The 14,629-nt window shown below is 40.1% G+C and overlaps 1 protein-coding gene across 1 annotated transcript in view; it reads left to right on the top strand.

The window, feature by feature from the left end:
- DOCK3 (dedicator of cytokinesis 3) overlaps positions 1 to 14,629 on the top strand; it is a 512,545-nt gene that overhangs the window by 432,031 nt on the left and 65,885 nt on the right. The window contains 4 exon segments of the mRNA XM_020999119.2: positions 3,003 to 3,151; positions 7,909 to 7,994; positions 10,270 to 10,296; positions 10,413 to 10,508. Of these exon segments, the coding sequence (XP_020854778.1) occupies positions 3,003 to 3,151; positions 7,909 to 7,994; positions 10,270 to 10,296; positions 10,413 to 10,508 (358 nt within the window).

Genomic DNA, 14,629 nt, shown 5'->3' with positions numbered 1-14,629 from the left:
AATTGACAGAGAAAAAAAGCTAGACCTCCTTCAATGTCACTAATTAACCAGGGGAGAGTGGGGAAAGAGGGCTTTTCTAAGGAATACAGTCTAGACTTAGTCTCAAGAATATCAAGCCCTAATTTTTGAGAACTAAAGTCAAGAAAGACAAGAAGAAAAAAGAATATCTTTCTTTGCATGATCTAATGATATTAGTTTTGTTTTTACTTTTAGTCTTAGAGTGCATTTCTAGGAACACATCTGTCAAGGGAATGGATTTTGCAGCTTTTAATTTAACAGACAATTTTTTGGTTTTTTGGTGAGGTAATCAGGGTTAAATGACTTGCCCAGGGTCACACAGCTAGTAAATGTCATGTGTCTGAGGCTGGATTTAAACTCAGGTCGTCCTGACTCCAAGGCCAGAGCTCTATCTACCGCGCCACCTAGCTGCCCCTAACAGGCAATTTTTGACAGGATACAGGAATAAAATACTACTTCAGCATCTGGGACAAGAGATTCAAAATTGTTTTTATATCTTGGGCCCCTTTGGCAGTCTGGTAAAGCCAATGGATCCCTTTCCACAATAATGTTTTCTAAGTGCACAAGATAAAATATAGGATTACAAAGAAAATCAATTACATTAAAATGCCCACATCAAAATGTATTTTTAAAAAGATCACAGACCCCAAGTGAAGAACCCCTGATGGGGGAAGCTCTGAGGACCCAACGAGGACACAGCTGGTTCTGAGAGGTACTACTTACTCTGAATAACGAGGAGTGACATTCCTTCTAAGTTGCCAAAAGTCTTAAGCAAGCAATTAGAAAATAAATGAGTGAGAGAACTCTGCCAGGTTGGTTTCCAAGTGAAACTACTCAGTTGGTTGTTAGGTTATTAAGAATTATACACAATGTTCATTTTTTAAAAGTTTCATTTGAACTTTGTCTAGATTGTGTAAATATGTCATATTAATTTAAGATGATGAGAAATTATATTCCATCCAAATGAAATGTAAGTAATTTTTTTTTAATTTGAATATATACCAAATGACTCTGTCACCCTGTTTCATTAGGCTATCAATTCTAGTCACTGCCACCAAACTGCAGGATTCATAGATGTGAGGAGAGAGTTTTATGGCTACCTAAGCTTTCAGATCTGTCTATAAGGTTGATTTAACCTTCGCTTTTCATAAACTTGAGGTTTTACTCCTCCAGAGGACTACAGCCTTTCTGTGGTTCTACTTTCTACTGTAATTTTCCCAAGGTACCCTCAGAATAGGAATCTTTAGATTGCCTTGGTGGATGACGCTGTCATCATTTTTTCACCATAAGATTGGGAATGACCGGTTTGAGTACCAAAGGAGCCATTGTCCTGGTGACACATCCCATCTGCTTCATCAAGCAAAGTTTGCTTTCAGTTGTATACATGGCCCTAGCACCTTGGGTTGCGTTATTCCAAAGCCTTCTGCTGTCACTTAGCTGCTATAGTCACAAACCCAGTCCAGGGAAAAATTGGAAAGAGCAAGATGTGAGGGAGACAATTCTGCAAAAAAGAAATAAAAATAAAAATGGCTAATATCTTACCTGTATCAGGGTGAATGCCACCAAGCAAAACATCCATCATCAGTATTCTAATTTTCTCCCATCCAAGTGAATTCTTTATGACAGAAATGATTTAGTATTAGTCCACAAATTGGTCCTGAAATCCTCAAGAACTCAAGATATCACTGCCATCATCAGCCTCCCCCCCTTATAGATGCAGAATCTATAGCATCATGTTAACATGTGTTCATTGGATATCAAAATATGCTATTTATCAGACTTTTCAGTGCACAGTTAATAACCCCAAAATTTTCATCTTGGTGCTACCTTCTGCCTTTGGGAGCTGTGTGGTGATTGATGTGAGTGATGTCTTCTGATTGCTACGAGATGACCTTACATGGTGATAAGATATCTTTGCGATATTGCAAAGGCCATGAAAAGCCATCCCCACCGCAAGCATCCCCACACAAAACCAGTTTGCTCCTCATTAGTGTTTTAAAAGACTGATAATGGTATTGGGGGGGGGGGGTAGTTACCTTCCAGACATCATTTTCATAGTCCAAAAAGTCTAAGACTTCCTATTGCTGATTAGCCCAGCCATGATCTGGACAAATATGCTTATGTATCTGTTTTCTGTTCCACTCACACAATCACAGAAAGCAAACACTCCAGAGCTTTTATTTTTCTAACCAAGAATTTGGTACATTTTAATTATACAGAAGAGCTTCTCCAAAGGATTTAATTCCTTATTGAGGTAGATCTGGGTGTATATGTTTCTCTCTCTCACCCTTAATAAAGGACCCAATCTTTTTTCACTGCAAAATATGAAAAAAGTCACATGGGAATGTGTTTCTAGTTTTGAGTGCCACAATTTCCATTCCAGCCTAGTGACAGCTAATGTAGTGCCATGGCCCGATTGCCATGCTTGAGGTTATGCTCATGGTCTGGAGTGAGGGAAGCCAGGGAAGATGCTCATCTGTTCCATAGTACTAGTGGTGAAAAGTTTACACCTGCTCAGTTCAGTGACATGCACTCAGAGGCAAAAGCAGAGCAAGGCTCCTCTTTAATGAAGCTGAAACCAATAAGCACCACTTGCTAAATAAATAGATTGTCTTTGGAATGGTTTCAGGGTCTTCATCCTAATTGTGAGAATAAAGACAAAAGTCCACTGCAGAAAATACCTATTCTACTTTTTTTATTTGAAAATAAATTAGATTTAGTTTGGAGTTTTCAGAGGATTTGCAGAAACTACTTTTAGGTTTCCAGAAAGGGGGACACAGTGTGTCTAACAGAACCACAGTGAACTCACCCATGAAAATTAGATAGTGAAAGGATTAGTTCTTTGAATATTCTTAAATGGAGAATCTGCTTTGCTCTAAGAGTCTTTAATGCCCAATAAGTTTATTGACAACCTACTATTTTTATGTCCTATGTAGGGGGAAAATATTAGACATTAATCATATATAAATTGTTTTGCCATCTAGGTGAACATAAAATTCACTTTATTCCGGGAATGATTGGTCCTTTTCTGGGTGTTACACTAGTCCCACAGCCAGAGGTTCGTAACATCATGATCCCCATCTTTCATGATATGATGGACTGGGAGCAGAGGAAAAATGGCAACTTCAAACAGGTAAGACAGTTTCTCAGGGTCATTCAGGATACTCTTCTCTTAGACCCTGGCTTCCTGAGGCAGGGTCACCAAGTTCATTGCATCTGGTGAGAGATTATGTGTGATGTAGAGATTATACAGAGAAGGATTTGACATTTTGGGCTCTGTTCACAGGTTTATTTTGTTTTGATTGATTTTGATTGATTTGAAAATGTGAACTAATTTTCCTGGCTTGTTTATGCAGTGAGAGGGCCAGAACTAAGAAGATGAAGAAGCAAGAGGCCTAAGTATGATCAAGGACAGAACAAACGGAGATATTTTCATCTCCAGAGGGCCAGGAGAACTACTACCAGACACAAAGTGTCATCATGGTGAATCAGGCAGTGTCATCTTCCCTGAAGGATATTAAGTTAAATGGCTGGTTTGTAGAATATGTATTGTTTACAATAGTTTTTTTTATTTTTTTAATGCAGGAAGGGCCAGAGGGTCACCCTCCTGCAATAGTAACTTTAGCTTGAAGGCAAAGGGATGGACTAGGTGATCTCTGGAGATCTCCAAAAGGTAGCCTTCTTGGATTTTCTGAACAAAGATGCTGGTTACAAATGAAGTCAAGAGAAATAACAATTATGAAAAAAGTTTTTTATTTCCCCTGAAGCCATATGCTTTTGCCCCTCCAATGGCAGCCTGTCCTTTCTTCATTCTTTCTGGTCTCATTTCTCATTAGTGACTTAACAGTTGATAAGGCGAGTGAAGGGATAACTTACACAGAACTCAGAAGAGGACAGTCCATGACCAGAGTCTGCCTCTGATTCCATCCAAAGTCAAGGGTAAACTGCCTCTTAAGGAAAGAAGGACACTTCTTCTTTTAGCCTTTAGCATCAACTTTTCCTACCTCGGTATACCAGCACATGTCTACTGGACAAAGCAGAAAGCTATTTTTCAAAAGAGTCCAGGTCACCAATGAATTTTGCAATTCAACAGATTTTTACTGAGCCACTACTGTATGTAAAGTCCAGGGCTGAGCTCTTATACTCTGCCATAGTCAGCACTGCAGAGCAAAGCAAAGCTAGAGTTAGCTCTGCAGCAGGGTGACCCTTAAGTTCTTCTTGCATAAAAAACAATTGCAAACAGAACATGTTCGCCAAACCAAACACAGCGTGATTTTTCAAATTAAGGTTGCAACTCTGGTGGATAGAAAACCTCATCCGGATATATGGGAAGAGCCCCTGGGATATAAAACTCATTGGTGGAGAATAAATGGGGAAAGCAAGAGCTCACCCCAGGAATGTTAGTTCTCCTAATGGTCAGAATAAAAGCAATTGCTAGAAACTTAAACTAGTCGATATTGTGAATTATAACGTGACAGATTTGAATAGATTCCCTTTTCATTTAGCTTAGATACATTTACTTTGGAGACATGGGACTTAGTTTTCCCTTCTTTGTAATTCTAGACCTCTTCCAAAAATCTCTCCCTCATTTCGTGCTCCTGGCAATATTGAAGTAGTCTAATTTTTTTTCACATCATTTAGCAAATGTGTCATTGTTTCTATCTAAATCTTCTTCTTATACCATAGCACTCTCCCCATTCATTGTTCCAGGCCCTACTGCATGAACGGACCTAACCAAATCTGTCTACCAGGTCCCTCCTTACTCTCTGTACCATGAAACTGGTGTATCTGTGTAGTATGCAAAAAAGCAGGTTCCTTGGTCATAAGCAGAACCAGACCCCTTCTTAAAGTCGGACCTATACCAGTCATCACTAGTCCTTCTTTCGCCAGTTATTTGAAATCCAGGAAACATACTGCTAGAATTTATGCAATGAAAAGAATACTCGAGTGGGAATCAGAGGACATGGGTTCTAGTCTCAGCGTTGCTGTAAAGTAGTTGTATCATCTTGACCAAGTCAACTCCCTTCCTTGGCCATCAGTTTCCTTATTTGTAAATTGAGGGAGAGGTGATCTCTAACTGATCCTCCTAACTGATATTCTGTGATCTGTGATTTGTGAATTTTCTTATATTCAAGTAGTTAAGATTTGGAATAGATCTCTAGAAACAGAAATCTAGAACCAATTCAGTTTCCTATTTAAGGGCCTTTAGAATAGCTCTTGGCTTCATATATAATCTGACTCATTATATCTGTTTCTCATCTTTCCCTTATGTTTCTTGGAGAAGCATGTTATAGAGGGAAAGGATATTCCTTTAGTTTTTCATGAAATGCATAACATATGTGCCGTTTTTGTCTGTCTGAACATTCAATACATTAAAGGTTCCATTTTCTCAAAGGTGCAGATTGTAACCCAGCCATACCTTTGCATGCTTTGCAGCTCTTGTCCCCATTTTCCTATGTAGACTCAACATACTACAGGCCTTCCTCTAGGTTTTTAAAAATATAATGGATGACAATGCAGTATTGGGGCTATCTGTTCTCCCTTACTCTTACTACAATACAGTATACCTCCTTTTATAATCTAATCATACATTTCCTGGGTAATATTTTATGCCACTTTTAGCCCCTTAGCCATCACATACTGCAGTCTGTTTGGGACTACTATGCATCACTCCTTAGGACCACTCTTTGAAGTCATCTGTAAGACTATTGGTATAGAAAAAGATGGGGGTTTTGATGTTGTTATAGTTAGAGAGGAGACTGGATCAGTGAAAGTACTACACAGTTTCCCAAATACAGTCTGACCCACTATCTCCTGCCTATTAAATTCTGGGTCCAATTCATTGTCCATCTGCAATGCCTGTTCGAGATATATACACAGATGGACAAACTCAATAGGCTGCCCATCCGGTTGCATCTAAGCACTACACATCCAGCACCCACTTGTTTTTTCTTGTGCGGATTGTTAAGGTAAACTCTTGTAAGTGGTCATAAGTATTAAGGCTTTGTAGTATTAGAACTTGATCACATCAAATTCACAAACAAATACAGCTTTGTGAAGGTTCAATTCAACAAAGAATTCTGGAGTACTGACCGTGTACAGAGCTCTCTTCTGTGGGTTGGAACAGATAAAGTGATAAAGACACAGTCATTGCCTTCATAAAGCTTATAGAATAGAGGTGTCACACCCGCAGCCCATGGGCATATGGCCCTTAAAATATAATTTGGGGAAATACTTAACAAAATAAATAAAAATACAGTAAATCATTTTGAAATTAAGTCAATAGGAAGCCTGCAGTGATCCTTAGGTCTGGATTAATGGACCCCATTTCTAGTTGATCCCATGTCAAACCCATTTCATTGGGTTTGACACCACTAAGACATGAATCTTGAAGATATGACAAAAATACATAACTATAATGATATATATATATATATATGTTCAAGAATTATCAAAAATAAAATGTTACATAAGACCCAAAGGGGAAGAGATCATATGTAACTGGGGGAAAGAAGGAGAGAAAGCCAGGAAAGCCTTCCTTGAATATAGGTGGCCTTTGAGTTAAGCTTTATAAATTGGGCAGAAATTCAATTGTAGGAGGAGGGAGAATATTCCAAGTATAGGGAACACCACAAGCAAAGCCATAGAGACTAGAAAGTGCACAAAGGTACAGAGGACAGAGAGTATTCCAGTTTGGTTGGAGTGTATATGCCTATGAGCTGAAGCTAATAAAGTAGGATAACACCAGATTATAGGAGCATTTTGAATGCCAGGATAGGAAGTCTACTTTATAGATAAAGTAATTGTAAGACAAAGGAGAGTTTGGGGCTTTGGAATTTAGAGAGGAATGATCAAAGTTAGTGTGGCCACAATGCAAAGAATGAATTGGGAGAGGTGAAGAATAAAGGCAAGAAGCCAGGGGAAAAGGCTACAAAGCAATCCAGTTTGGGGAGGGGGGAGGGTGATGAGGGCCTGTGCTAGAGGAGGAGCTGTGGGACCTGAGCAGAGGGGGACACGTGGAAGATGTTGTAGAAGTAGATTCATCAGTAAACCATAGTAAACCATGATAAACCATGAGAGGGTGAGGGAGAAGAAAGTTGAAAATAATTCCAACATTGGAAATATTTGATTTAATTTTACATATGACCAATCCCTGTCTCAATTTCAATGTGGTGAAAGGCTGATAAATAGAGTTACTGTGCATTATGTCTTTGAAAGAAATGGTTTGTGGGCAGAGGTGCTATTGTACCTCATTTTTTAGAATTTGGATAAAAATTCAACTCCTCCAGTTGATTTGCAAATAGCATCAGCACAAAAGATTTGAGATCCCAGTGTGGATCTACTTTGTTTCGAAAGAGTGCTCTTCGAGGTGAATTGCTGGATGGGAAGTTCCATGGCCCTCGTATTCCCTGCTTCATTCATATAATCACAATAAACTAATGTCAGCAATTACACTGTGGATTAGTCTCCCAGTGAGCTCTCCTTTGTGACTGGCTGGTAAGAGAGGATAAGGTTCTAGCCGAATTGTTTCTTCACACAAAGATAGTATATGGATATTATTGCAAGTGAAAGAAAACAGCTTAACAAAGCCTTCTTTGAGAACCAAAATGCCTTTCTCACCAGGGTAGGTTTGGTTTTTGCCTTGATTCAGGGAAAGGATACCTGAGACCTATAGGTCTCATCTTTCAATGAAATAAGTGGGGTAAGTGGTATTCCAGACTCAGGGGCATGGTGTCAGTGTTATGGAACAATCTGGCTCGACTGGAGTTTGTTTGGAACAAGAAAAACACCAGGAAGAAAACAAAAGCCAGGCACAACAATTCCTGCCATTGCAATGGCTGAATTTTTACCCCATTGTACTCTTGCTAAGAAGTCTCTTCTTTCCTCCAGGTGGAAGCTGAGTTAATCGATAAGCTGGATAGCTTGGTTTCAGAAGGGAAAGGAGATGAGAACTACAGGGAGCTCTTCAGCCTGCTGTAAGCCATGGCAGCCCTCGGACCCCTTGTGGGCTCAGGGTCACTCTCAGCACCTTCAATCTGAAACACTCAGAAAACAAATAGTACTAGCGGGGACTCCAGAACTAGCCTCCATCTGAGTTAGAGCCAAATCTGGATGTTTGGGCAACTGGGTATTTACATGATGGGCTTAACAAGTCGCATTAACACAAGACAATTGTTATTTCAATTTAATTACCTACTTATGTTTCCTGATATGTCACTTACATCCATTTGATATTTGTCTCCTAAGAATTAAACAGTTAGGTGGGTTTTTCGATTTTTATCAAAAAAAAGGTCTCTTTAATGTAAAAAGAAAGGGATTCTTCCCCTTCCAGGGCATTTTTGCACTATGGTGCAAAAGCTGATCTATGAGAGATCAACTTAGAGTCTCCAATTCTTCTTCTAAGGAATGAGGTCTTTCTTGTAAATGGTGAGGAACCTCTGCTGCCAGACAATGATCACCTTCTGGTCACTAGAATGGACTAAATATACAGAAAGAGACTCACATTTTTGTATATGGCCAAGAAGGGGATCTGTTTTGTGCATGTCTTATAAAGGGTTTTCTTTTTCTTTTTGTGGGGTGGGGAGGGAAGAGTGGGAAATGGGGGAAGTGTAGGGAGAGAAGATAAATCCTTGGTAATTGAATTTAAAAAAAAAAAAAAGACTGAGCCCTGGGCTCCTGGAGACTTGGTCTCTAGCCCAAGCTGTGCCATTAACTCATCATTTACACTTGAGTCTTTGGGTGAGTCCTTTCTCCTTCTCTGGGCCTCAGTTTCATGATCTGCAAAATGTAAGACAAGCAATCTGACCACATGATTTCTAAGCTTCCTCTTTCTGGCTCCAACATTCTAGGATTTTTTTATGACTTTTGCATTGGTCTCAGTGCTGTAGTAGGAAACATCCTATCAGATAATTTGCTAGGAAAGAAGAAAAGATCTTATTTCCCTGAGGCCTCCCACTTAAAAATAAATGATATTGTTTTTATTATCCCAAAGAATGAGTAATAGAAAATAATTATAGCAAAAAAGTTCTCTCTTATCTCACTTGTGGTTTCAAACTTGAAGGTTTTCTTTACTTAGGTGGTGTTTTAATTACAAACCAGAAAGCCTTTTGCTGAAGAAACAAATTTGCAAAAATTTTATTATTTTTTGGACCAGACCTGTGAGTTCAGTGGTGCAGACTGTAAGGAAACTTCCCTTGTCAATGAAGATCAGCACCTGCCATGCAATTACTAGTCTTAGAGAATTTCCTACAACCCTGAAAGGTTAAGTGACTTGGTCAGGGTCTAGAAGTCTCTAAGCATCAGAGGCAGACCTTAAATGGAGTCTTTCCAACTCAGAGGCCAGTTCTCTAGCCAATTTTCCATGCTACCTTTCACAAATGCATTTAATTTCCCAAATTGTTGATTGAATAAGTAATATAATGACAGTAATTCAATTGAAGATTAGAGAATTAATAATGATTTGTACAGATTAGTACAGAGAGGACTTGGATTCCTGACAAGATCCTAGAATATACAACTAAATGATGGTTTATTGTTTCCACCAAAATGAGAAAAGGCTTCCCAAGCTTTAGCCCGCCCAGTGTCAGAGGCTGCTACTAAGACAAACCTCTTTGCTCCCAAAGCAGACATTTCCCTAGTGCCTTCTTGCTTGGTTTTCCTCAGAATGGTTCTTGTGAAGTAGGGCCAAAATTGGGATAGCTCTGAATATGTCTATCATTTTCTCATTCTCTCTCCCTCTCTCTTCCCTGCTTTCTCTCCCCAACTCAGTCCTCCCCTCTCTCTTCCCTCTCTTCTCTGTCTCCCCTCTCCCTACTCTCTCCCTTCTTTCTCTCCCCTCTCCCTGCTCTCTCTCCCTTCTTTCTCCCTCTCAACCTCTCCCTCTCTCTCCCCCACCCTCACCCTCTCACCTCCCCTCTCCTTCCTCTCCCTCTTCTTCCCTCTCTTCCTTTCTCTCCTTCTCTGTCTCTATCTCATTTCCTCTTTTCTCCCTCCCTCCCTCTTTCTCTGTCAGCCTCGTTCTCTTTCCCTCTCATCCCTTTAACTCTCACCATTTCTGTCTCTGTGTCTCTATCTGTCTCTGCTGTTCAGATCCACATTGTCACCCCTAGGTGTGCTCTGAGCCCATCTGTTTTAGGGCACAGCTCTTGTCCTTATAAGCTTTTCTGGGGCAATGGGAGAGGACAGCGGATCTTCATTCTTTGCTATCAGCTTAGTAACCTCCTTGTCTTTGCTTCCTGCTGCGTGGAATAGAACTCAGCTGTTTGGGCCCTACCCGAGGTAAGGCTTCCATTTGGTGAGTCTGCTGTCTCCAAGAGACGGGCGCTCCCACTGTCTCTGCAGCTTTATGGAGATGGCTAGTCAAGTCTCATCAGTTGTCTTTTTCTCTCCAACAGTCTACTAGAGAAAATTGAACAGGAAACATGGAGAGAAACGGGACTTTCATTTGTCACTTCTGTCACACGTCTAATGGAGCGCCTTCTTGACTACAGGTACCCTTCTTTGTCACATGTCTGACCTTTCTGGGCTAATATCTCATGACCTTTAAAATAATGGCTAATGCCCTTCCAAGAGAGAACTGTCTTTGTCAGTTACAGAAATCAACACTCAGAATTCTGTTGCTGGCATACAACACAAAGTCTTTTGGGACAACTAAAATAAGCCAGTAGGTCTACCAACACTTCATGTGGTCCTTGTGCAGTTGTTTCCCAGATAAAACAAATGAATGGTAAGTCCAATGGAAATCATGAGAGGTGGGATTTTTAGCAGGCTAGGATGTCAGTAATCTGGCTCTTTGTAAAACAAACAAAAAGAAAAAGAAAAAACTGTGAAGTAGGGGAGCATTGTGAAGAAGTGGAGAAAAAGGAAGAAGGGAGGGCAGGGTTTAGCAGGGACAGAAGGCAAGTTCTGCATCTTTCCTGAGTTCATAGTTGCTTTGGGAATATAAATTGGCAAAAAAAAAAAATTCTTATCTAGTGCAGAACAAGGAGTGATTGAGTTCCCTTCAATCTGCCTAGTGGCTGCTTGTTTTGTGGAGTTAATTCTCTAACTTCTCCATGCCTCCATTTCTTCAACAAGAGTCTACTTGTTCATTATCTACCATGAAAAGCACGAGTTTGATGCTTTGGGATCCTCACAGAAAGGAAGTTCTGGGCCTCCAGATGGTGGTGGTGTTTTTCCTGAAATCTCTACCTTCTCTCTAGTAACAAGCAAGGCTTTATGAAACAACTCCTAAGTGCCAGTGAAGCCCCAATTGCCACCTTAATTACTATCTCAGAAGGGCTCAGGTGGTGGAAAAGGACACCTCAGGGAGGCTGGAGGAAGAGGAGATTGCTTGAAGATGAGTGATAAAGAGATAAAATCCATCCCCCAAGTAGCAGTCCCCTCCTCTCTGCTGTGGACATATGCAGAAGCAGAGGGGAGCATTTCTCACCAAGTGGACTCGGGAGACAAAGAGGGAGATCACACAGCCTGCAATAATTGCTGAAATGGGAAATGCCACGATGATTCAAGCAGGTGCAGAGCACTTACGGGTAAACTAGTCTCTTCAATTCAAGTTGACAAATACTTATTAAGGCACTATGCTAAATGCTGGGAAAATAAAGGGGGAAAAAAACACAATCTGCCCTCAAGGAGTTTATGTTCTACTGGGTGAATACAACATGTACACAGATAATTGTATATAAACAAAAATTAAAAGCTTTTACAAGAATGAAATACAAATAGGATAAGAAAAAAGCTGTTAATTGGTGGAAAATCTTCACCAAAAAAATGTGATAAAGGTCTGAGTTCTAGGGTACATAGGGAATTGATACAAGTACATAAGAACAAGAATCATTCCCCAATTGATAAATGCTCAAAAGTGATGATTTGCAAAAGAAGAAATGCAAATGATTAACAGCCATATGAGAGAATGCTCCACATTGTTAATATAATAAAAGTGCAAGCTGTTTAAAAACATTAAGGTTTCACCTCACACCCATCAGATTGGCAAAAATGATAAAAGATGCAAATATGCCATCTAGGAAGTACCATGGGAAGATGGGAATACTCTTGGTGGAATTGTGATATGGTCCAGCCATTCTGGAAAACAAAATAAACCTAAAAAGTCACTATCCTATCAATATCTTTTGACCCAGTGATACTGTTAATAGGCATATATCCCATGGAAATCAAAGACAGAGAGAAAGATCCTATATATACAAAATATTTATTGCAACACTTTTTGTAGTAACAAAGAATTACAAACAAAATGGGTTTCTATTAATTGAGGAATAAGTGGACAAATTATGAATATGAATAATTCAGAGATACTTGGAAGACTAGTATGTACTAATGAAGACTGAAATAAGCAGAATCAGTTGACCACTGTACACAATGGCTATAATAATGTAAAAGAAAACAACATTGTGAAAAACATCAGAACTCCAATCAATGCAGTGATCAATCTTGACTTTAGAGGTCTGATAGTAAAGTATATTTCCCTTTCCTCAATAGAAGGATGGTAGACCGTGGGTACAAAATGGGGCACTTGCTGTTAATTAGAGATGGGGATTTTTAGAATTCAGGATTGTAGAGACAGAACAGTTATGGGTGATGGTGGGATCAAAGATATGCCCATACCATGAGTGGATGAAATGAAGTGCAAATAGCAGTTATGGGAGTTGAGGAGGCTGGTGAACTGGAAGACCAGAGTGCTCACAGAAATATCTGCAAGTATATTAAAATGCCCAAATATGAGGGAAGCATTTGAGGAAAAGAAGACTTTGGGTCGGGTGCTAAACTCCTTAAGAAAGGAGGAAGAAGGACCTGAAGGCCAGCAGATGACTGTAACGAGGATCTGGACTGATTCATAAAGATGGATGAGTTTTATTGTTCAGTCATTTTTTTCAGTCATGTCTGACTCTTTGTGACCCCATTTGGGATTTTCTTGGCAAAAATATTGGAATGGTTTGCTATCTTCTCCAGCTCATCTTTATGAGGAAACTGAGGCAAATAGAGTTAAGTGACTTGCCCAGGGTCAAACAGCTAGGAAGTGTCTAAGGGCATATTTGAACTCAAGAAGATGAGTCTTCCTGACTCCAAGCCTGGCACACTATCCGCTGCACCACCTAGCTGCCCCAAGAAATGGATGAAGTGACCTTCAAAAAGGAGAGACTGTTGACCAATGATGGCAAAGGGGCAATCTGAAAGTGAGTGAAGAACAAGTCCTGTAGTTCAGTGGTGTGGTCTGTGGCTTGATGTGAACCTTGCCACAGACATGGCATCTATGGTTTGGTGCCTCAGAACAGCAAATAGAATTACTGAAGAATGGGGCATGGCCTTGGAGACCAAGTCTTCCTTCCACTCAGTTGCATTTAGGTACCTCCTAGCTCAGGGACCACTGCCTTTCAGCCAGACAAAAACCCCTCAGGGCCATTTTCCAAGCTTCCTCATTTTTTTTCTCACTTATTCTCAATTCCCTACCTCTCCTGCTCCTGGTCAGTCAAATGTTTGAAGTGATAACCAAAGTCAATCACTACTCTCTGTCTCCCCAGAAATATTTGCTTGTAGCAGAGTGGGCTTTCTGTCACTGGGCATACTATATAGGAAGTAGCTAATGGCTTTGCCATAAACAATTCAATCCAACAAATACATATTCAAAAGAGTACTGGTTGTAAGGTGAAAACATGGCAACTGAAAGACATGGGTGTTTTCCCATAGCAATCTGGGTGTACAAGCTATGGGCATATTCCAAAGGAAGGATAATAGACTTTAATTGCAGACTGCAACAAAAACTTGTTGACAGGGTCTTCAAAAGTCAATCTGACAAGAAGCATTTATGAAGCATTTGTTATGTGCCCAACTGTGCCAAGTATTGAGAATACAAATACAGGCAAAAAGATAGTCCCTGCCTTCAGGGAGCTTGCATTCTAATGGGGGAGGACAACACATAAAAGAGAGCTGAAAGTTGGGGAAATACCTGGGCTTGGGGCATAATGTCCAGATTTCAGCATTGTGAGAAACAAAGAAATAGCTAGCTTGAGTGCCTTGCTTAAATGGAGGTTCTGGGAGGGTATGAGGGTACTCTGAGTTGTGAATCACAGGGCTGAAGAGATCTTCTAGGATGAAGAGTTTTATAGGGCATGATGGTAGAGTCTAGATTGAATCCTAGTGAGAAACAAAGAGATTTTTGGTCTTATTTTTAAAAGTCTTATTTTGGTCTTATAGAAATACAGATTTTTCCTGAGGATTTGAAAGCACTTTCATCTCTATAACTGTACATCAACTGAGTAGCTGGCTATTAGGGAGTGGCTCTACTTCATGAATCACAGAACCAGTGCCCAAAAAAGTTCAAAAAGTGTCCCAGGAAATCGTGAACAAAAAGAGACAAATCTGGGGAAAGAACCCTGCTGAGCCCCTGGGCCTAAGAATCTTGATCTTGCAGGCATGGCCTTCAAGTTCCATAATCATGTAGGACTTTTCAGGAAAGCTCTAGGGAGCTCTTAGATTGAGAGACCAGCCCCAGGCCTCTATGTAAGACAACAGCTAACCACTCATGAAGGATGCTGCTCACATCCTGCAGAGAGGGTGCAAAGTAAAACATTTTTCAGACAAGGTCAATGCTGGGATT

The sequence above is a fragment of the Phascolarctos cinereus genome, unplaced genomic scaffold (genome assembly GCF_003287225.1).
Source record: "Phascolarctos cinereus isolate Bilbo 61053 unplaced genomic scaffold, phaCin_HiC Scaffold_4;HRSCAF=312, whole genome shotgun sequence".
NCBI lineage: Eukaryota > Metazoa > Chordata > Mammalia > Diprotodontia > Phascolarctidae > Phascolarctos > Phascolarctos cinereus.
The sequence above is the reverse complement of the archived record's forward strand: the minus strand, read 5'-3'. Positions and strand labels throughout refer to the sequence as shown.